This window comes from Brienomyrus brachyistius, chromosome 7 (genome assembly GCF_023856365.1).
Source record: "Brienomyrus brachyistius isolate T26 chromosome 7, BBRACH_0.4, whole genome shotgun sequence".
Taxonomy (NCBI): Eukaryota; Metazoa; Chordata; class Actinopteri; order Osteoglossiformes; family Mormyridae; genus Brienomyrus; species Brienomyrus brachyistius.
In genome coordinates this window covers 2,937,935-2,961,321 of record NC_064539.1, presented here as the reverse complement: position 1 = coordinate 2,961,321, position 23,387 = coordinate 2,937,935, and the positions used below count along the sequence as shown (strand labels likewise).

The window sequence follows — 23,387 nt, the reverse complement described above, 5'->3', positions numbered from 1 at the left end:
ACTTATGCCATATTTGTATTATGCCACAATAATCTGTATGTTTTGAATAGATTACCAGATAAGAGAAACTCAAATACTCAAAGCTCTGTGGTTGCCTTAAAAACTGTGACAAAATAAGAATTTGGCTTCTTATAAAATCCTATTACTTTTATATTCAATAGAGTTTTTCCTCAGGACTTAGTCTGAGACTGAATAACCTCACATTATCATATCATTATATAGATGTTCCAAACAAACAGAAGAAAATTGTATCTTTTTACTGCATAATCTGATTTTTCTGCTGTATCTCAGATGAAGGCAGCAGTCGTTTTAATGCAGACTGCTAGACAAACATTTCTGCATGTAACACACGGGCTGCCCTTTCATCCTGGGGCTCAAGTAGGATGCACATGTAGAAATACACCCCGCTTATAATACAGAGCATGTAAGCATCTATGCATATATCTCAGAATGCTTTTGCAAACCTATTCCCCTTGGAGCATGTACAGTCAGGGAAAGATAATTTGAACCCCTGCTGATTTTGTAAGTTTGCCCACTAACAAAGAAATGATCAGTCTATAATTTCAATGGTAGGTTTATTTGAACAGTGAGACAGAACAATAACAAAAAAATCCAGAAAAATGCATTTTAAAAAGTTACAAATTAATTCACATTTTCATGAATGAAATCAGTCAGCAAAATTTCTGGCACCCAGGTGTATTTTATACAGGTAACGAACTGACGTTGGGAGCCTTCTCAACTCGTTACACGTATAAAAGACACCTGTCCATAGAAGCAATCAGTCTATCCAGATTAAAACTCTGCACCATGGCCAAGACCGAAGAGCATTCCAAGGATATCAGGGACAAGATTGTGGACCTACACAAGGCTGGAATGGGCTACAAGACCATCGGCAAGCAACTGGATGAGAAGGTGACAACAGTTGGTGCGATTATTCGCAAATGGAAGAACCATAAATTAACTGCCAGTCTCCCTCGGTCTGGAGCTCCATGCAAGATCTCACCACATGGAGTTTCAATGATAATGAGAATGGTGTGGAACCAGCCCAGAACTACTCGGGAGGAACTTGTCAATTATCTCAAGGCATCCGGAACCATAGTCACCAAGAAAACAGTTGGTAACACACTACACCGTGAAAAACTGAAATCTTGCAGTGCCCACAAGGTCCCCCTGCGCAAGAAAGCACATGTTAAGTTTGCCACTGAACATCTAAATGATTCAGAGGACTGTGTGAAAGTGCTGTGGTCAGATGAGACCAAATTTGAGCTCTTTGGCATCAACTTAACTCGCCATTTTTGGAGGAGGAGGAATGCTGCCTATGACTCCAAGAACACCGTCCCCACCCCACCGTCAAACATGGAGGTGGAAACATAATGTTTTTCTGCCAAGGGGACAGGACAACTGCACCACAGTGGATGAAGCTGGATGGGGCCATGTACCATCAAATCTTAGGTGAGAACCCCCTTCCCTCAGCCAGGGCATTGAAAATAGGTAGTGGGTGGGTATTCCAGCATGACAATGATCCAAAACACACGGCCAAGATTGGCTCAAGAAGAAACATATTAAGGTCTTGGAGTGGCCTAAATGCATTTAAAAAATGCTTCGTATGGCTCAGTAGGGCGAATTTGGGGGTCATAGTTATAGGACGCAGAGAGGATGCTAGCGTTGTGTGTTCGCCGCTTCTCCACTAAAGAGTAAAAGAGTATACTTTATCAGTACTGAAAGCTCTAGTCCCCCGGACTTTGCCCTGAAACATCCTTGCGACTTCGGCTGCTGTTTCTTCGCTCAGGACCCTTTACATATGTGATGGGAATCGTCGTTCCTTCCTCCTCGGCTAGCGCGATGCTAAGCTATTCTCAGTCTGGTTATGTTCCCTCCACTCTGATATCAGCCATAATCAAACCTCTCCTTAAAAAGCCTAACCTGAACCCTCAAGACTTGGCAAATTACAGACCCATTTCCAACCTCCCCTTCCTTTCGAAAGTTCTGGAAAAAGTGGTTTCAGTTCATCTTCAAGGACACCTACACAACAATAAAATTCTGGACAAATTTCTATCTGGCTTCCGCTCCATACACAGCACTGAAACAGCCTTGATCCGGGTCACAAATGATCTATTGGTCACTGTAGACCACCGGTCCTCCTCTCTTCTCATCCTTCTGGATCAGTCAGCAGCCTTCGACCACGACATCCTCCTCCACCGCCTACAACACTTTGCAGGGTTCACTGGCACTGCCCTGGATTGGTTTAAGTCATACCTCACAGACAGATCTGAGTTCGTCTCCATTGGACATTCTAAATCATTAAGCTATCCTGTCACCTGTGGTGTTCCTCAGGGATTAGTATTGGGGCCCATACTTTTTAACCTATACATGGTGCCACTTGGGCGCATCATCAGCAGCTACGGGGTCTCATTCCACTGCTACGCGGATGATACCCAGCTCTATTTGAAGCTGGGTAGCAATATGTCTGAGGCCCCTCCCACTTCATCAGCCCCTTCGACATCTTCGCCCTCCTCTTCCCCCACACTCACTGCCTGTCTGGATGAGATAAAGGCATGGATGGAGCAAAATTTCCTTCATCTTAGCAGCTCAAAAACTGAAGTAATTCAAATTGGCACTCCACACCAAATTCAACAACAAAAAATCTTCAGTATCTCTTTCTCCGGTCAGAATATTTCCCTTTCACCAACCTTGGTGTTATTTTTGACCCTCAACTCACTTTTGAAAGCCATATCAAGCACATTTGCAAAATCTCCTTTTTCCATCTCAGAAATATTGCTAAACTCCAGTCTACACATTCCCTTTCTGATGCAGGAAAACTAGTGCATGCCTTTGTCTCTTCCAGACTGGATTGAACGCGTTTCTCATCGGGATTCATTGCAAAAACATACAAAAGCTTCAGTATGTTCAGAACTGCGCTGCCAGGGTCCTGATGAGAGTGAGGAAACACGAGCACATCACCCCCGTGCTCCGCTCACTTCACTGGCTTCCCGATTCTGCCCGGATCACCTACAAAATCTCCCTGCTTACCTTCCAATGTCTGCATGGTAATGCGCTTGTATACTTAAAAGAACTCCTCACTCCCCAATGTCACCCATGCACTCTCCACTCCACCAACACACACCTTCTCCTCCCTCCCAGGACTCGCTCCCATACCACTAGAGATAGGGCCTTTTCCTGCGCTGCCCCATGGCTGTGGAATGCCCTCCCTCCACATTTGAGGGCTCCACAGACTGTAACATATTTTTAAAAAATCCTGAAAAACTTTCTTTTTAGCCAATGTTCTTAATGATTGCTTTAATGTATAAATGTTTTATTCCTCCTTTTAATGCTGTTTTTAATGAAGTGTCTCACTGTCTGTATGCACTTTGAGATTTTCTTTGTAAAATGTAAAGTGCACTATAAATAAAATTTATTATTATTATTATTATTATTATTATTATTATTAGTCTTCAGACCTTAATCCCATAGAAAATCTGTGTAGGGAGCTGAAGGTTTGAGTTGCCAAACATCAGCCATGAAACATTAATGACATGGAGAGGATCTGCAAAGAGGAGTGGGACTAAATCCCCCCCTGAGATGTGTGCAATACTTATTTCATTCGTGAAAATGCAAGTTAATTTAACTTTTTTGAAATGCATTTTTCTGGATTTTTTGTTATTGTTCTGTCTCTCATTGTTCAAATAAAACTACCATTGAAATTATAGACTGATCCTTTCTTTGTTAGTGGGCAAACTTACAAAATCAAGAGGGGTTCAAATAATTTTTCCCTGACTGTAAAATGGGGTGTGATGTAAAGCACATTAATACTAATGAACTGCATGGATTTTGAATTATGAGTGACTGGTGTGTTACTTCTAGCAGCCATTCAACTCACGGGAAAAAATCTTATATTCCTCAGGAAGGTTATTGCTTCATTTTAAAACATGGTACCCTGTAGATTTATAAAGTCTTGGCTGAATTTTTGTGCACTTTGCATTTGCCATAAATTCTTAAATCACCAATTACCTCTTCGTCTTGGTGTGCAGACACCGAACATTGTAAATCATTGTGCAGGTGAAGCTCTACTATTCATCTCTCTCTCTCTCTGACTGCTGGTGTATCTCCCTTGGCTGATTTTAAACAACTGCCATCCATTAATTTATGGAGGAAGAAAAAAAATAGACAAAATGATTATCCTGTATAATTATGTCCATATAACTTAAATGAAGATATTCAATTAAACCAAGACATTTGAAACTAATCTGTAACTTTTTTTCAAAACTTGGCAGTGCCGATTCTTCTCTTGGTGTTTATTTTTATAATTTTCCCTAAAGCGGGGGGGGGTACGAGTTTCAGGAAGGGTGGATCAAGACAGTTTTCCCACCCAAACTTCCTGAAATCTGACTGAATTGACTCAGAATCTATGCTCTATGCCAGCGTAATACACTGCCCCCCTCACCAAACGAGGAGCTCACAGGCAAAATTGGCGCCTTTCCTTTTAGAGCCTGAGTTGTCGTGAACAGGAATTCTTTCATTTTCACATCCCATCTTGCTCTCCTTTAAGACACACACACACACACACATGTGTAGAGGTGAGAGTGAAGCTTGGGGTCTGAGCACCAGGTCAGTCATAAATCCAGTGGTCCTGAAGCACTGAGATACCATGACATACCCTGTTTGCCCTATGGTCAGCTTCAGTGGTCAGCGTAAAGGTTGTACCGGTCCAAGTCCACGAGGTGAATGGCCTGATGTTTGATAGCATAAGATCATCGGATTATATCTAATGCTCAGTGCTTCTCTGGCTCCAGATGTTTACAGAGAAAAATGTTGCTATGTTCATTTCAGGAAATTAACTTAAACTTTGCTGGATGTCTTAGCATCAGTCAAAAAACTGACACTTATCCTCCTTGTGTATAAATGAATTTGTAGGGTAAAATGAGTTGCTGTTATCCCATCATAAATCATGCCAGAATGCTTGTGTTTCACTCTTTTAAAATGTAAACATTCTATAAATCATTGACCATTACCATCGTGGTTTAACTTTCCTGTCTTTCTTTATCTTAAGGGCAAGAAAACATAACTAACTATCTTATCTGATCTAGTCTCTTCCCCATTTTTGTTTTTAACCCTTATCATTCCTGATACCGTGAAACAAGGCAATTTAGGCTCTTTGGCCAAAGTTTGCGGTGACCATGTAAAATAGGACAAAAGCACTGACTAAAATAATAAATTACTAGATGCAAGCGTAAATCAAACTATCAGTAGGAGTGTCCTGCTGCACTCCCTGTCATGTTGTCTTTAAACAGCACCTTCAATTCAGGTTATGATTTCGTCAGCTTCCTCCTTTGACATTCCACTTCTTGACATAGCCTCCCAGACTGGGCCAAATGTCGAGGTCGAGCACAGCCTGCTTCAGTTTTGATTGTTTGTTTTTAGATTCTCATCACAAGCTAATCTTATTTTGTCAGCTGGTATTTTACATGGTTACATATCTCAGCCTTCGGTATAGTTTCTGAGTTAGGGAAGCGTAATTTAGTGATGCAGAGTGTGGGATAGCATGGTTTTTGGTGAACAAGGAGGCAATTTATGTGGCTAATTGCCCTCAAATATCCGGCATCATAGTGTGTTTGACTTTCACAAGGACAGCAGTTAGTTCCACCCTCTTGCCCTGCTGTGAAAAGAGATCCTTCACAGACAAGTTCACCATTGCCATGGTGATCATTTCCAGAAACAGCAATAAGTCCATCCTAACTTTAATAGCTACTACCAAGCGTGTAATTAAATATAGTGGCGGTTTCCACCTTCCGTGTCAGGAAATATTCCATGTTTGGGAATCCACATGTATGTGTGTCAAAGTGTGATTGCTCAGTGTGTTTTCACAGGTCTCAAGGTGGTTAAACATTTGCCTGTCTGGAATTCACAGGAACGGGGGAGTAAACCCCTTCAGTAGGCTGCTGGAAAAGTGAAATGCCTTTATCTTGAAGGCATGTGACCCTAGTGAAATAAATGATGCATGAAAGACCCAAGCATGTTACACACGCCTGCCCTGCATGGACTGCCTGGTGTCTAGTGTGCAGACTGAATCATTCACAAACAGATGGAACTTTGCTGACACCGCCCTGAAAACGATGTGCCGAAAGATGGCTCAAATCCATGTGAACTTCTTTATATCTTAATCTGTTGCTATCGTTCTCATGCCTTGTAAATGAAACGTATTTTATTGTAATACAAGAGACAATTATCTTGTGTAGTAAAGCAGCTGTTCTGTATCCACAAAAGGTAAAGTTCATAAAAGAGTATGAATTCAGTTCGGTACCACAGTTATTATTGTAATCAGTGCTCATAATGTATTTCAAAAAGGCAAGAGTATTTAAGTAACAGAACTTGTTTGTGCTACCATTCAAATACATTTTACTCTGTGTTGATAAAAATATCTATAGAAATTATATATATATAATTAATTAAACACGTTAATTTCCATTAATTATGAAAAAAGATAACCAAATCTTGCAGTTTGAGATGTTTACTGAAAGAGGCACTGTGAAACTGAAAACATAATACATTTATTACAACTAAAACAATTCATAATAAATACTTTGCACTTACAAGCGGTTAAATTAAGTAGCGGGATGCTAATATAATATTGTAAATCCCATTGCCGCACTAGCGCGATTAGCACTTCATATTACCTACTTTATATTACCTTTTTCACAGATCGCGAACTACTTAACAGCTTATCAGGTATTTAATGTAAGTAATTACACCATTTTAGATGGGAGACATAGCACTTTAGCTTGAACTGTTGGCCTGTTTATTTTTGGCCAGGAATACTTGAGGGAGTTTCTGACTGAAATGGGATTGATTGGTTTTTCTGGTTTTTCATACACGATGTTTGAAAAATGGAAACATTTGTCAATCAGTACTTTGGCATTTTTGAGAAAAAAATTCCAGTGTTCTGAAAACAGTTTGCTCTATGTTTTCTGCACTCATCTATTGGTCTGTGTAGTAGACTGATGGGAAAATAAACAAGATTTTGAAATTTAAGCTTATGTATTCATTCATCAATCAAACTTAAATTTCTTATTTTTCATGTTAAATATTGAAATGTGATTAAAATGTGTTTAATTTCTATTAATTAATTATAAAGCTTCTGATTAATTAGATAAATTTTTTTAATCGAGTCCCACCCCTAATATATAAATATATATATATATTAGGGGTGGGACTCGATATATATATTTTTTTTAATCTAATTAAGGATACATAACAAAAAATTATCCTTATTTTATATTAATTGCTACTCTCAAGCCGTTGCATAAAGATCTCCATTCTAATTTAATATCTTCTTTGGTTACAGGGGACAGGTGCCATCTGAAGCTGAATTAAATTATTTAAAAATTGCCAAGACTCTTGAAATGTATGGTGTTGATCTACATCCTGTATTTGTAAGTTTTTGACTTTCCTATTCTGTTCAGCTATTGAAGCTACTTCAGACCTTGTTATTTCCCCACATTTGAATCTCTCCATTCTTGCTTCTTTCTTTACAGGGAGAAAATCAGTCTGAATACTTTCTTGGATTAACGCCAGTTGGAGTTGTTGTTTACAAGAACAAAACTCAAGTTGGAAAGTACTTCTGGTAGGTAATCGTCATAATCAAAATCAAAAAATGAAAATCATGCTAAAAATCTTACATTTTTATACTGTAATAGAATTTACAGATCATATATCTGATTGAACATATGTGATATGTGATTAAGCAATATTAATCCTGCTTCTTAATCCTTAGGCCAAGAATAACAAAAGTACATTTCAAGGAGACTCAGTTTGAGCTGCGTGTCATGGGGAAAGATGTGAGTTTTCCATTATTTATAAACAGGAGTTAAAGGATACTGATTCTCATTTGTTTCAAAATAAGTGAATAATTCTTTTTCGCCCTGCGATGAGCTGGCCCCCCATCCTGGGTTGTTCCCTGCCTCGTGCCCATTGCTTCCGGGATAGGCTCCGGACCCACAACCCAGTAGGATGAACAGTTTGGAAAATGGATTGATGGAGTGTGAGGGCACACTCACACACCATTCACTCACACATGCACACCTACGGGCAATTTAGTAACTCCAATTAGCCTCGGCATGTTTTTGGACTGTGGGGGGAAACCAGAGTACCTGGAGGAAACCCCATGACGACATGGGGAGAACATGCAAACTCCGCACACATGTGACCCAGGCGGAGACTCAAACCCGGGTTCCAGAGATGTGAGGCAACAGTGCTAACCACTGCACCACCATGCCGCCCCATATTAAAACTTGTTAGGCTTATATAATTTTAATTCTAATGTAATTACGCTTCTTCTTCTTCCACTGGTACATATCTTCCATAATGAAGACTGAAATCTCTATAAGATTGAGAATGTGTACAGCAGGAGGTCTGTGAAATGCTCATAATGAAGGCTGAATTCTGTATAAGACTGAGAATGTGTACAGCAGGAGATCTGTGAACTGCTGTGTTTAGTGGCTCAATTGGTAATAATTACAAACACTTAGGGTCTGAAATGATCTCCTGACGTGTAATTTTCCATCAGCTTGTGATCTTGTTAGACATTTGCCCCTGTAAGGTTTCCTATGGTAACATCAAATAATTGCATCCAATCCATCTCTCATTATTCTATGCTCTTGCTGGTGAAATCTGTATGTCTTTAATTAAACAACAGAGTTTTGTCAGATGAAAAGCTCTAAAGTAAACCTTTACCCCACTATCATTACTTCGCAGTGTAATGAGACCTCATTCTTCTTTGAAGCACCCAGCAAAACAGCTTGTAAACACCTTTGGAAGTGCTGCGTGGAGCATCACATGTTTTTCAGGTATGTGTTGTCTATAACCCAGGCACCGAAAAGCTGATGTGTTTATCTTCCCCTGGAAAGCAGACTGGTCGTCACATGATTGCACCTCATCTTAGAAATGCTCTGCTTAGGTTGGTGGTCACATGATCACACCTCATCCTAAAAATGCTCTACTTAGGTTGGTGGTCACATGATCACACCTCATCCTAGAACTGGGGTGTTTCTCAATATGCGTGCTTGACCATACTTGTGTTCTCGTGTTTTACGTCAAGTTCCATTGCTGAAGACCAGTTCAAATACTCAAGAACAGAATACAGAGGATTGCCCCACCCCAAATATCAGGGATATATTGGTTGCATCCCTGCCAAATGAGAACAAACCTATGATTCATTGCCTTCCCCCACTGTGTTCTTGGGAGACAAGTTAACAAGACCGATCTTGCCAAGACCACAAGTAAGATCTCTGCGTTCTTGGTATTGAGAAACACCCCTGCTCTGCTCAGGCTGGTGGTCACATGATCACGACCTCATCCTAGAAGTGAGATATGTTCCCCAAAAACTTCCATCATCAGCTTAAATAGCTGGAACTGTTCAGCTGCATAGTTCTAATTACGTAATGTAAATAACGGCATTGTTAGCATCTGTGCTTTTGGGAAGTATACCCCTGGTCAGGCAGATAGTCACATGATCACGGTCACATGATCACGGTCCGTCCTGTTTTCTGTTGCATTGTAAACAAACTCTGTATCTTGTACGACCTAAATTTGCTAAGGATGCCAGAGAATGAGTCCAATTCCTTGACGAGGAAACTCACCAAGCTCGGCTCTCTCGGATCAAAGCATCGCTACAGGTTAGTCAGTGTTATTTATGCAGGTGAAAAACATGAATCTGCATTCTTCCAATGTACAATTTCTGTTCTCTAAATTGTTGTAGCTGAATTTACATTTTTACCCTGGAAGACAAAAAAATCCCAGTTATCTGTTTTCAGATACAAAGGATGTTGCTGTTCATTGAACAAATGGTGTTTCAACACATTACATCACTTTCAGCACCTTACCACACTGTCTGGTCCATGCCATGACTGACATCAATAATAACATCTGTTACAAATCATAGACACAATATGTTTTCTGCACAAATTTCCAAAGACAAAAATGTTACATGGGAGAACACCTTCCATCCCAGGTCCATTTTATTATATTACTAAATCCATTAATTAACTGCGGATGACATTAAGTTTTCCTTTTTTGAATGGTAAATGAGAGGTTGATTTTATATGTGACCAGCTTTTTGTAATCTGAGCTTTGACAGGTCAGCAGACAGAAAACATTTTTCATGCTTTATATATAAGTAATTTGTTAATTTGTAAAAGTAAGCATGACAACGTCGCGGCCTGTCTGTGTCATGCACAGCGGGAAGACTGCCTTCCAGATGGGGAAGCACCAGTCCATCCACCTGCCGCGGCCTGACCTGCAGGTCCAGCGGTGCCGCAGTAAGACGTACCCCAAGCGGGCCGCCTCGCTGACAGGTTAGCCTCCAAGAGACAGAGACACTCCCAGCGCAGGAGCCATCAAGCTAACATCGCTTGTCAACTTCAATCAATTCATTGATCATCTTCAGTATTTTTAGACCTATTTAATGATGTGTCTGCTGCCTTTATCAAGCTTAACATTGCCTTAATTACTGAACTATAATAACTATAATTGGCTATAATATTTGAGAGGGAAGAATTTCATATGCTTACCCATTGCCATGTGGACTTCACACTTATCTAAGAACATAAGAACATAAGAACTATACAAATGAGAGGAGGCCATTCGGCCCATCAAGCTCGCTTGGGGAGAACTAAACTAATAGCTCAGAGTCGTTAAAATCTTATCTAGCTCTGATTTAAAGGAACCCAAGGATTCAGCTTGCACTACATTATCAGGAAGGCTATTCTATACTCTGACTACGCGCTGTGTAAAGAAGTTCTTCCTTAAATCCAGCTTGAAATGTTCTCCCGCTAATTTCCACCTATGGCCACGAGTTTGTGTATTTAAACTAATGCTGAAGTAACTATTTGGTTGAACAGCATCCAAACCTGTTAGAATCTTATATACCTGGATCATGTCCCCCCTCAGTCTCCTTTGCTTGAGACTGAACAGATTTAGCTCAAGTAACCGTTCCTCGTATGACATTCCTCTAAGACTAGGAATCATTTTTGTGGCCCTACGCTGCACCTTTTCTAAGGCCACAATGTCCTTTTTAAGATATGGTGACCAAACCTGCACACAATATTCTAGGTGAGGTCTCCCCAAGGAATTGTATAATCTTAGCATTACCTCCCTTGACTTAAACTCCACACACCTGGAGATATACCCTAACATCCTATTGGCCTTTTTTATTGCTTCCCCACACTGGCGAGAATGGGACATGGAAGCATCAACATACACACCAAGGTCTTTCTCATGATCGGCTATCTTTATTTCAGTGACACCCATGAAATACCTGTACTTTATATTTCTGCTCCCTAGATGGAGTACCTTACATTTATCGACGTAAAATTTAATCTGCCAGGTATCGGCCCAGTCACTAATTAAATCAAGATCCCGCTGTAGCTGCTGAGCCGCTAATTCAGTATCTGCTACACCACCCACCTTGGTGTCATCTGCAAATTTCACCAGTTTACTGTATATATTGGTATCCATATCATTTATGTAAATTAGGAACAATAGCGGTCCTAAAATCGAACCCTGCGGTACCCCACTATGAACGCAGGCCCACTGTGACATTGTGCCTCTTATAACTACTCGCTGTTTCCTATCTGTTAACCAGTTATCAATCCAGGTCGCTACGGTACCTAAAATACCTGTCGCTTTGAGTTTAAGTAGGAGCCTCTTGTGGGGGACAACATCAAAAGCCTTTTGGAAATCTAAGTAGATGACATCATAGGCCTTCTTATCATCAACTTCCTGAGTAGCTTCCTCAAAAAACTCCAACAGATTTGTTAAACAGGATCTACCTCTCCTAAATCTGGCTATCCCGCAGAATGTTATTGGAGTCCAGGTAATCTACCATTTTCTCTTTGATTATAGCCTCCATAACTTTACCAGTTATACAAGTTAGACTGATTGGCCTATAGTTAGACAAATTACTTCTATCCCCTTTTTTGAAAATGGGCGTTATGAAGGCGTGCTTACAATCAGAAGGTACCACACCTTCTGATAAATCTGTCTTTATTGCTTATTTAAGTAGACTCCATCTCAGCTGTTGAACCATAAAGATGCTTCTAAACAATCAGATATATGAAACTAGGAATACCAAATAAAGCTAGAAGCAGTATGACTCAGTAGGGTTGAGTAAACTAAAGAGACACCACTGTCCCTCCTTGCCCAAGTCCTTACCCTCCACAAATCATTTTTATTGGTCATCATGGAAACAGTTCCCACCCCTCTACAGCATATCTTCCCACCCAGCTGTACAATTTCTTGCCCTTTGAATCATGAAAGGTGTCATCATTGGCAAAAGAATTAGCCGACGCCCACTGACCTCAAGGCCGACATTATTAGACTGGGAGCCCAGAGGGGTCAGCCTAGCTGAAAAGCGAACCAATTTCCCTTAGTGTAATCTTGCTGGGGGCATATGACAGTTCATCAGAATGGATGTCTGCCGGGTCCGTGGTGGTGGGTGTGGCTGTGAGGGGTGTAGAAATGAATTCAAATTATTGAGCTAGGTCAGCTCAAAAATGAACTTCTTGAAAATGGTGCTTCAATGTACCTTATACAATCAGGACTTGTAAACAGGCACCGCCAGACATTTTTAGTGGTGGGGTACCCTCGGCAGAGTTATGTAACTGCCCTATATCAGCTGATCTAGCTCAAATTTTGGTGTGTTTGTCAGGGTAACCCACCATAGAAACTGTCTGGCAATGTTCATTCATGATACCTGGGTTGATACTGAACCCATTCCAACTAGTTTCATTCAGTTCGGATGTAAGCTGATTTAGCTCAGTTTTGGGTGTGGTCTTTTTGGGCGTGTCTGGCAGGGGTAACCCACCACAGAAACTGTCTGGCAATGCTCATTCATGATACCTGGGTTGATACTGAACAAGTTCCAACTAGTTTCATTTGGTTCGATATCAGCTGATCTAGCTCGAATTTTTGCAGGGCAGTTACATAACTCTGCCGAGGGTACCCCACCACTAAAAATGTTTGGCGGTGCCTGTTTACAAGTCCTGATTGTATAAGGTACATTGAAGCACCATTTTCAAGAAGTTCATTTTTGAGTTGACCTAGCTCAATAATTTGAATTAATTTCCACACCCCTCACAGCCACACCCACCACCACGGACCCGGCAGACATCCATTCTGATGAACTGTCATATCCCCCCAGCAAGATTATACTAAGGGAAATTGGTTCGCTTTTCAGCTAGGCTAACCCCTCTGGGCTCCCGGTCTATATCAGTGATGATGGCCTACAGTATGAGTGTGCTCAGTGCTTCCCTGTTCGATACTGTCAGCTGCCTGCAGGGAGAGGGGGCCTGTAAATTCACAGCTGGCTCATGAAACCCCAATGCTGAACCCCCACCCCAAATAAGCGCGCTCCTAATGGTTCTTTGTTAGGGAGGGCAATGGCTTGGGGGAAGAGCCGTTTAGGTGGCCATTAGTCTGTAGTACTGAAGGCAAAGTAAGTAAGATCATTTGGATTGTAACCAATGTAAAAAAAACAATTAAGCTGAAGTATTGAAGGTGTTGAAAATTTTGTCAGTATCAAATTGTGCACAGTATGTGATGCTATAAGATACATGAAACATGACAAAGCATAGTAAAAAAAATTTAATATTACAGCCTTGCATGATATACTCGGGGATCACTAGGATTATTATTTTAACATATATTTGTTTTATTAATAAACATTTTATCTTTCATTAAGGACCAAACAACATGAATCTATCAAATAGTAATCCTGAAGGTGAAGAAAGTCAAGAAACAAGAAACAGAACTGATGACTCTTCAGCAGTAAAAAGGTGCATAAGAAATGGTGAATTGAAATATTCAGGCAAAACTGGTTCAGGTTTTTTTAGTAAAATATATGTTCTTTGGAGCTATGTTTGCTCCAGATTAAACATAGTGATACATTGTTGTTCTAGCGATATTTTCATAGAGATCCGATGAACGTACTGTAAGATATCAAGAGGCCCATATTGAGTGTTGTAGCTCTTCACACATGGTATATTTGTCATGTGCTGGGGGCAGGAACTCAGCCAGATACCTCTTAGGAGGCACCTCTAGGAAACATGCATCTGTCGCCTCCTGCAATGGTGCCCTTAGGTTGCAGCAGTTGACCATATTTTGGACTGATGATTTGGTGGTTCTGATTGTACTAGATCTTGTGGAAGTGAAGCCATGTGCTTTCTTGTGTTTATTAATGTGTTTTATTTTCAAGATTAAATTAAAACAAAGTGTGAAAAACTGCTTAAGATGTGAGAGGGTTTATAATGTTACCCTTTCGAAACATTATCCCTAGCTGCATTTGAATATTTATACTCATATACTATATTTAACAAAGCTGAAGTTTTTCATCAGAAGAATAAGCAACTGTATGTCTATATGTTTTCCCCATAGTTGCAAAGCAAGTAATATAGTGAATAGTCCAGAAGTACATTCAAGAGTCCCCAGTGCACCTTGGGAAGAAAACTCGATGCAAAGGTATCCTGATCTGACTTGCCTGACACTACAGACAAACTGCTGTTGCTATTCATTCACTCTGTTTCTGATCACATGATTGGGGAGGTAGTTAGGGAATTACTAAGTGATACATAACTCATACACTCAACTTCCAACCACTTATACAGTGCATGATTGTGAGAATGAAATGCATGTTTTATTCAGTAGCTGCTTTTATCCAAAATGACATACATTTTTGAGATAATAATTGGAGCAATTGGAAATTAAGGGCCTTACTCATGAACCCAATATTCAAATCATTCAACCAACCCTGAGATTTGAACCAGCGACCTTCCGATCACAAGCACACACTGCCCCTAAATATATTATTTGAGAGTTATAAAACTCCACTCTGTCCAGTTGCTTTTATCTGAAAGTTAAAGTTTAAAGGATTGTGAAACAGCAGACCGATCGTCAGCGGCCAAAACTACCTCTGGGTACATGGAACGTAACGTAAGGAATGTAAGGAGCCTGAGCTGGTGCGGGAGGTAGAGAGATACCAACTTGACCATGCTGAAAGGCTGCATGCAGGGGTGGGGCTACTTGTAGCCATCCAGTTCGGTGCCAATGCATTGGTATTTAGATGAGAGGGTCACCTCCCTTCAACTTCGTCTCTGGGGACGAGCTCTGACTGTTGTCTGTGCATAGACAGCGAACACCAGTTTGGAGCATCCAGCCTTCTTGGAGGCCTGGGAAGGGGGGCTGGAAGGCTGCTGGGGGACATTAATGCTCACGTGGTTAATGACAGTGAAACCTAGAAGGGTGTGATTGGGAGGAATGGTGTGCCTCTGGGCTGAGGTCCCTGAAATTGTCAAACAACTACTTGGTGGTAGGGCTCTGGGGGTGGATGACATTGGTCCTGAATTCTTGAAAGCTGTGCATGTTGTTGGGCTGTCCTGGCTGACGCGCCTCTTCAACATTGCGTGGACGTTGGTGACAGTGCCTTTGGATTGGCAGACTGGGGTGATGGTCTCAATCTTTAAGAATGAGGACCAGAGGACGTATTCCAACTTTAGGGTGATCATACTCTTCAGCCTCCCTGGGACGGTCTATTACGGGGTACTGGAGAGGAGGATCCGCCCGTTGGTCAAATCTTGGGTCCAGGAGGAACAATGCTAATTCCATCCTGGTTACGAAGTGCTGGACCAGCTCTTCACCCTCACATGGATACTGGAGGGTTCATGAGAGTTTGCCCAACCAGTCTACATGTGCTTTGTAGACTTGGAAAAAGCATATGATCGTGTCCCTTGGGAGGTCCTGTGGTCCGCTGTTGCGAGCCATGAGGTCCCTGTAGAAATGGAGCAAGAGCTTGGTTCGCATTGCCAGCAGTAAGTCAGACTCGTTCCCGGTGGGTGTGGGACTCCACCATTTCTCACCAATTCTGTTCACAGTTTTTATGGACAGATTCTTCAGGCATAGGCAAGGGGCGTAGGTGGTCTGGTTTGGCGGCCTTAGGAACTTGTCTTTGCTCTTTGCGAATGACAGGGTCCTGTTGGTGTCGTCAACCAGTAACCTCACCATGCACTGGAGCAGCTTGCAGCTGGGTGTGAGGCAGCCGGGATGAGAATCAGCACCTCCATGTCTGAGGCCATGGCTATCAACCGGAAAAGAATGGATTGCCCTCTCCTGGTGGGGGATTAGGTGCTGCCTTAAGTGGAGGAGTTTAAGTATCTGGGGGTCTTGTTGAGGGAGGGAAAATGCCAGTTGAGGTGGTTCAGGCATCTGTCTCGGATGCCTCCTGGACAGCTCCCTGTGGAGGTGTTTCAGGCATGTCCAACCTGGAGGAGGTGCCGGGGCATTCCCAGGACACGCTGAAGTGATTATATCTCTTGGCTGGCCTGGGAATGCCTTAGTATTCCCCCGGAGGAGCTGGAGGAGGTGGCTGGTGAGAGGGAGGTCTGGGCATCCCAGCTTAGACTGCAGCCCCCGCGACCCGAACCAGCATAAATGGATGGATGGATTAGGAAGGGACGACATACAACGATGATTTCATTGTGGAAGCAGAAACAGATGTGCAGAGCATGACTGCCCATCCTTCAAGAGGGAACTAAGTGAATAATCCCATTACTTCACACTTACTCACTAAATGCCTGATAAATAAGATGGGTTAAATCCCATGTATTTATTTTTATTACTAGCTTGTTCCTAAAATGAGTTTTTCCTTCATCTGCTTCTTGTTTGTACGACCTTTTGTTGGTTTGTTTTGTAAACTTTTCACTTTTTCCTTCGTGAAAGTTGTGCTGTTTTGATTGTGGTCTGCCTCTGCCTGCTACGCACACGGTGGAGAATGTTTGCATTCAGGACTTGTGTGTTAAATGGATTGCCCCACTGTGATGAGTCAGCGAAGAGAAAAACAAAAGATGTGATAAAAGAGCAGTGATGGCTTGGTTGTGTGACTTCCTGTCTTAGCCTGTGCCTAATGCCCTCGCTCTAAAGTGATATGCCCACACCACCTCTATGCCATGTTTACACAACTGTACATGACACAACTGTATATGTACACAACTGCAGACATGACCTTCCCATTAAAAAAATGTGTCTTTTCGAGCCTGTATAGTAAAAAGACCACTCTAGGCTTGATACGACTTTATTCAGGGCGCTTTTCCACCACACCAGGTACCGTACTTTCGGTACTTTCAGTACTTCCATAAAGTACCAGAAGTATGGTGGTACTTTTGTGTCAGTTTTTTGCACTGGCGTAAAAACTGGTAAGGTGCCAAATGACATCATCAGTGACCGCCCCTGACTGACATCGAAAAACGCGGTATTTCTTTCGCTGAATTCAAACATGTTATTATGATCCTTCACTTTCCTGTAGTCCTGCTTAAGTTTTTTGATTTTAAAGCGGCATTGTTCGGTGTTTCAGTTATGCCCCATTTCTTCCAAGCGGCTTGCTATTACAGCAAATACTTTTTCATTTCAAGTTGTGCCATCCAAATCCCACTGGATCTGTTCATCTGACGATATGGTGATTAAAGCCTTTGTTTCCTTGTTTGTCCATCCTTCCATTTTGCGCTGGAAAAGCGCCCTTAGAGTGGAGTTTTACCTCGAGCTATATGCTGTCTACTGACCGTGACTAGGAGCTCTGGAACATGACAGACTAATGCTCTGCTAGAAGAGGGCAACTTAAAATGCAGGTGCCTCAGCTGGCCTCTGCGTAAGCACCTCCCATGCACCTGCAGATCTCTGCTGAACCAGCCGTGAGAACGCCTGCAAGAAGAAGCCAGGCAATCAGGGGAAGCCGCAGACTCCAGGGAGAGCTGTATGACAGCGCGTGCTGTGTAATGAATGACAGACATGTGAGGACACTCTTATTGTGCCTTGTGACTCATGGACCTCAGGAGACTCATGGGAACTGTGTATTTGTTAGTTGTCGTGTTTCATAGCATACAATTACTGACTCAAACTATACTTTATTATTTTATTGATCTATCTATGGTGTCACGATCTGCTGCAATCGCTGGGGGATCGCACGGGCAGGCGATGCGGGCAAAAAGCAGGCAGGCAGGCGGAATACAGGGAATAACTGGGGATTTATTAGGACCGGGCAGGGCAGTACGGGACAAAAGCACGAACACCGACTAACATCAATGACGTACAAGAAACTAAGGTAAGACACGGACTGAAATAGACGGGACTGGGCGAAAATAAGTGGACACAGCTGGGCAAGATCAGGGAAGTACACGTGGATAATCAGGGGGCGTGGCACACACGAGGAGCGGACGAGCCAGGCATGACATATGGTCCCAAGCAGCATATCCTTGATTTAAAGAATACAAAAGAATAAATTTGAATAAATGAAATTCAAATAATTAAAAAAAGATATTGTAGAGCTGCAGAAAATAAGCATGAGTCCAACACAATTCTGAATGGCAGCTCTAGTTTTTTTTTCGTTTTTTTTTTTTTTTTTACATCTTCCCAACTTAACAGCGTATTAAAATACTCCACTGCTGCCCCCTTGTGGTCAGTGAAGTGAGCCTGATGTGAGCTTATGGTGACAGGTCTGCCTTTCTGCTTTCATGTGAAATTTTTATAATTTTGGCCAGTTGACCAGACATGACTGTTCAACACTTTATGGAATTTACGCAAGATAACCTCCACAGTGAGATCACCTGCAACAGGGACCTCAGGGTACATTTTCCTATAAGGCATCTTTTTCCAGACTCAAGGAATGGTACTACTTCAAATTCGACAAAATACTGCCTTTCAGGTGTTTATGATCCCCAAAGCTGGTTCTAGGGCACCAAGAACAGTAAAACAGCATCAATGTTTCTTCTTTGCCGCCAACAGCTTGTACAACTCTGCTAGTGAACGAAACAAATCACCAAAATTCCCGGCTGCAAGGCGACATACCACATCTGGTGGGAGCGAGAACGAGCCATCTCAGCCAGGCAGACGCAGGTATGCCTCTCTCAGTGACCCACCTGCCCTCATCGTCTCATCGCTAGTCCTCCAGCCCTGACTGTGGGCTAACACGCATATTAACTTTCATGTCCACCTTAAACACTTTGCACTCTTTATTGTAGGCAGAGACAAAATGAAGCTTCATGAACCATTTGCTGTATTTATGGACCCCACTAGATGGTGTTCTCTGTTCAAAAAAGGGCAAAAAGCATATCCGAAAGTAAACCAAAAGCACCATCTAGTGAGGTAAAAAAAATACAGCAAATGCTTCATGAAGTGTCATTTTGCCCCTCACTGCTTTATGGGTATCATCATTTCTAGCTGCTGTTCACCAAAACACCTTAGCGCTAATGGCCACCACCCAGCATTTTAATCAATAATATTCTGTCTTTAAAGTATCTTGCCTTATGAACAAGTATAGCTGTACGGTCATAGCTGTGTCTGTATTTGAAAATGGAACATGAAGAATATATAGTCATTGGCCACTTTTTTTCAGTAAACCTTGCTAATATCAGGTTGGACCCCGTTGTGCCTTCAGAACTACCTTAATTCTTCATGGCATAAATTGGGATCTGGTGACTGTTGAGACCATTTGAGTACATTGAACTCATTGCCTTTGGGCTAATGAGCAAGGCCCTTAACCCCCCGATTGTTCCAGGGAGTGTCTGACTGCTTTCTAAATTGTACATCATTTTGGATAAAAAGCATCTGCTAAATAAATAAAATGTAGTCACTTCACTGGAATAAGGGGATGATCTGTGCATTTTATCTAAGCACACTGATAACTTCATAAACATCTCTTTCCTGTGCTGCAGGAAGGGTCATTCTCAGGAGAATCCTCAGCAGCAGAAGAGAAGGTAGGGCTTTAGACAAGAGCTGCTGTCCACATTTGGACTGTCTGACAGGGAGCTGGGAGGGAGCAAAAACATGGACTGTCTGTGTCTCCAAGGACCAGATTGGAAAACATTGTTTTGTAGGATTAGTCAAAATGTGCTCTTTATCTGCTCCACTTGGTGTCGCTAACACCCTTTTTTTTAGGTCACGTTCCCGTGGCTACACCAGCAGTGGCAGTGAATCCGAGAGCTCCAGCAGGGACCATCGGAAAAAGAAGAATAGGTGAGTTGGTGTGAGAAAGGTGACCGGTGGGCCCGTGACCCTCTCTTAATGTGCAGTGGTGGGTGAAAGGGGATGAAAAAAAATTAAATACTCATAGTTATATTGGTCTGTGTCAGTGAACTGTTATTGATAATAGACAAATACAACTTCATTCCCCTAACAGCATTTTAAATCAAATATAACTTCACTCCCCCAACAGCATTTTAAATAAATTATGCATGTGAGTCATACACAAATGGCTATCCATCCATACACAGAGTACAACCATTCTCCTCAACTGCTCATCCAGTACAGAATTGCAGCATTTCCTAGAAGCCTATACCAGGAAGCACGGGGCACAAGGTGAGGGACCCCCTGTACAAGAAGACAGTCCATCAAAGGGCACAAGGCAGGGACCCCCCTAGACAGGAAGTCAGTCTGTCACAGGGCACAAGACAGGGGGACCCTCTGAACAGGAAGTCAGTCCATCAAAGGGCACAAGGCAGGGGAACCCCCTGGACAGAAAGGTAGTCCATCAAAGGGCACAAGACAGGGGGACCCTCTGGACAGGAAGTCAGTCTGCTACAGGGCACAAGACAGGGATGCCATGGGCAGGGAGTTAGTCTGTCACAGGGCACAAGACAGGGATGCCATGGGCAGGGAGTTAGTCTGTCAAGAAAGTGAATACATGTTTTGTTTTAACATTTGATTCACAAAATGGAGAAACTGAAAAATAAGGCTTGTTTGTTGTTATTTGCACTGAAGTCTGCTCATATACATGTGGGTTCATGTTTCTCCCAGGTCACGACAGGAAAATGAGATGGTGGATTCTGCTCCTCAGTGGGAGGCTGTGCTTCGCCGGCAGAAGGAGAGATCGCAGAACGACCCCAGCCACCGAAGATCCAGGCACCGCTCACGATCGTGAGAGCTATAAAAACAATATCAAAATAGTCATGACATTTCACAAAAGCTCTTTTGGAGTGCTATTACGTTGAAAAGGTGTTAAAGTAGCGTTTCTCAATTCGAGCCTCAGGGTGCTGTAGCCAGACCATGTTTGTGCTCCCTCCCATCCCTGCTGGACAATCAGCAGACTGGGTTCAGAAACACCATGGTAAAGCAACTATAATTTTTAAAATGAGTACGTCTCCCTCTAGTGGTGAAAGCAGCAAAATATTTTTTTTTATTTTGGCATATTAAGTGACTTTCTTATCCATCCATCCATCCATTTTCCAAACCACTTATCCTACTGGGTCGCGGGAGTCCGGAGCCTATCCCAGAAGCAATGGGCACGGGGCAGGGATCAACCCAGGATGGGGGGGCCAGCCCATCGCAGGGCACACTCACACATGCACACCTATGGGCAATTTAGTAACTCCAATTAGCCTCAGTATGTTTTTGGACTGTGGGGGGAAACCGGAGTACCCGGAGGAAACCCCACAACGACATGGGGAGAACATGCAAACTCCGCACGCATGTGACCCAGGCGGAGACTCAAACCCGGGTCCCAGAGTTGTGAGGCAACATTGCTAACCACTGCACCTCCATGCCGCCCCTGCCTTTCTTATAATTGGTCTCAATATCTGTAAACATCTTTAAAATTTGAACATTTAAATTTTATATGTGTATTTTATGTGACTCGTCACTAAACTGCTGGTGATGTCTCAGTTATAGTTGAAAAGCAATTTAGCATAATTCAACTCTTAGTATAACAGTATTATATAATACATAACTGAAAAAAAATAATATATATATATATATTTGCATAACTATAAACATTATAGGTATGTCGCAGTATAAACTTATGCAAGGAAGAAGGAGTTCAGACACAAAACAACAGTGCTATAATTTGCCCTTGTGTTTGTCCATCTGCCTAGAAATGAAGATGACTAAAACCTAAGCTTTTCCTCTGAATTCTCTTGCTTACAGGAGAAGCCCTGATGTCCATGCAAAAGAGCAGCTGTGGAAGCACATTCAGTAAGTCTGAGTTACTGACCCCAAATCTCTTTGGGGAAGAGAAGTGAACTCTGAAGGTCTGCCTCTCTTTCAGGAAAGAGTATGTGGATCCCTCTGGTCTTACAGACGAACAGCTGAAAGAAATCCCCTACAAGAAAGTGGAGTAAGTAATACTTGTGACTGAACTCAAACACATAGTTGTCCATTCATCCATCTATTCATCCATCCATCCATCCATCAATCCATCAGTCCTGCCATCCATCCATCAATCCATCCATGCATCCATACATCCATCCAACTTCCAACCATTTATACAATACAGGGTTGTCATTTGAATAAACAGTAATATATCTTGAATTTAAAACTGTTATATCGATTTAATTTCTAAACCCAATCCTTGTCACTTGTCAGCCTTAATTATATGCAAAGCAAGGAAAATTATACATTTAAATGACAAAAACGGATGTTTACATAGCAATATAAAATGTCACTCAGATATTGAATATAAGTAATTCTACATGGCTTCAATATGTTCTTGCAAATGTATCTTAAGTTATACATTATATCCTAATCAATTCATTGATCAAACAAGATGCATAAATTCCAGAATTGCTCACTCGGTACACCGATTATTATATATTCATAGAAGGATGATGTATTCGCTTTAAATACTAGGAAACATCTGCAGTCTGTAGGTTGTGAAAAATACATTTAGATTGATTAGTTCCTATGGTACGGAATTACGATGTTCTGGGGGTTTTGGTCACTAGTCCCTATTACAGTAGCTAAGGGCTCTTATTTGTCAACGGCTGTTTCAGAACTCAAGGTGATCCGATCCGCATCCGTCATTCACATTCTCCCAGAAGCTTCCGCCAGTACAGGAGATCACAGTGTTCTGATGGGGAAAGATCCGTGCTCTCAGAAGTCAAGTATGTGTTAAACAATATGGCATTTACTCTCTGAGATGTAGATTTATCAACCAAGTATGCTTACATATTGTCACTGTCTGATGAAAAACACACGTCCACTTTTTGACAATTGTAACTTTTTACAATAGACACCCTTTGTCTACTGCGTTCGACATCTAATTTATTAATGAAAATATGTTTTATAAAGTCATCTATTTAGATAGTATTTATGTTTGCACTAATTAAGATTTGTATTCATGATGGTTGTTTTGTTTGTATGCTTTATATCGCTTTTAACAATTTAACATTGATAGCTATAGCTAGCTAACTGACATCATTATTAATTGTGAATATAACATGAGCATCTGGATCTTGTTGAAACTGATATATTTGCCTCACTAAAAATAATCCACCGCGGGTCCATTTAGAACATTAAACCATTCGCTAATGGCTGTGTAAACATAGGTTTCTATTCGTGGTACTAAGCAGTTGTTATTGCAT

The 23,387-nt window shown here is 41.7% G+C and overlaps 1 protein-coding gene across 4 annotated transcripts in view; it reads left to right on the top strand.

Annotated features, from left to right (window-relative positions):
- Window positions 1–23,387, top strand: part of epb41l4a (erythrocyte membrane protein band 4.1 like 4A) — a 70,147-nt gene that overhangs the window by 24,096 nt on the left and 22,664 nt on the right. For all 4 annotated transcript variants that reach the window (XM_049019007.1, XM_049019009.1, XM_049019006.1 and 1 more), the window contains 15 exons: window positions 7,340–7,427; window positions 7,530–7,618; window positions 7,769–7,832; window positions 8,749–8,840; window positions 9,591–9,668; window positions 10,231–10,346; window positions 13,733–13,826; window positions 14,425–14,508; window positions 18,817–18,927; window positions 19,746–19,787; window positions 19,969–20,046; window positions 20,827–20,946; window positions 21,952–21,999; window positions 22,073–22,141; window positions 22,797–22,907. In XM_049019007.1, the coding sequence (XP_048874964.1) occupies window positions 7,340–7,427; window positions 7,530–7,618; window positions 7,769–7,832; window positions 8,749–8,840; window positions 9,591–9,668; window positions 10,231–10,346; window positions 13,733–13,826; window positions 14,425–14,508; window positions 18,817–18,927; window positions 19,746–19,787; window positions 19,969–20,046; window positions 20,827–20,946; window positions 21,952–21,999; window positions 22,073–22,141; window positions 22,797–22,907 (1,284 nt within the window). The remainder of the gene's footprint in view (window positions 1–7,339; window positions 7,428–7,529; window positions 7,619–7,768; window positions 7,833–8,748; window positions 8,841–9,590; window positions 9,669–10,230; window positions 10,347–13,732; window positions 13,827–14,424; window positions 14,509–18,816; window positions 18,928–19,745; window positions 19,788–19,968; window positions 20,047–20,826; window positions 20,947–21,951; window positions 22,000–22,072; window positions 22,142–22,796; window positions 22,908–23,387) is intronic.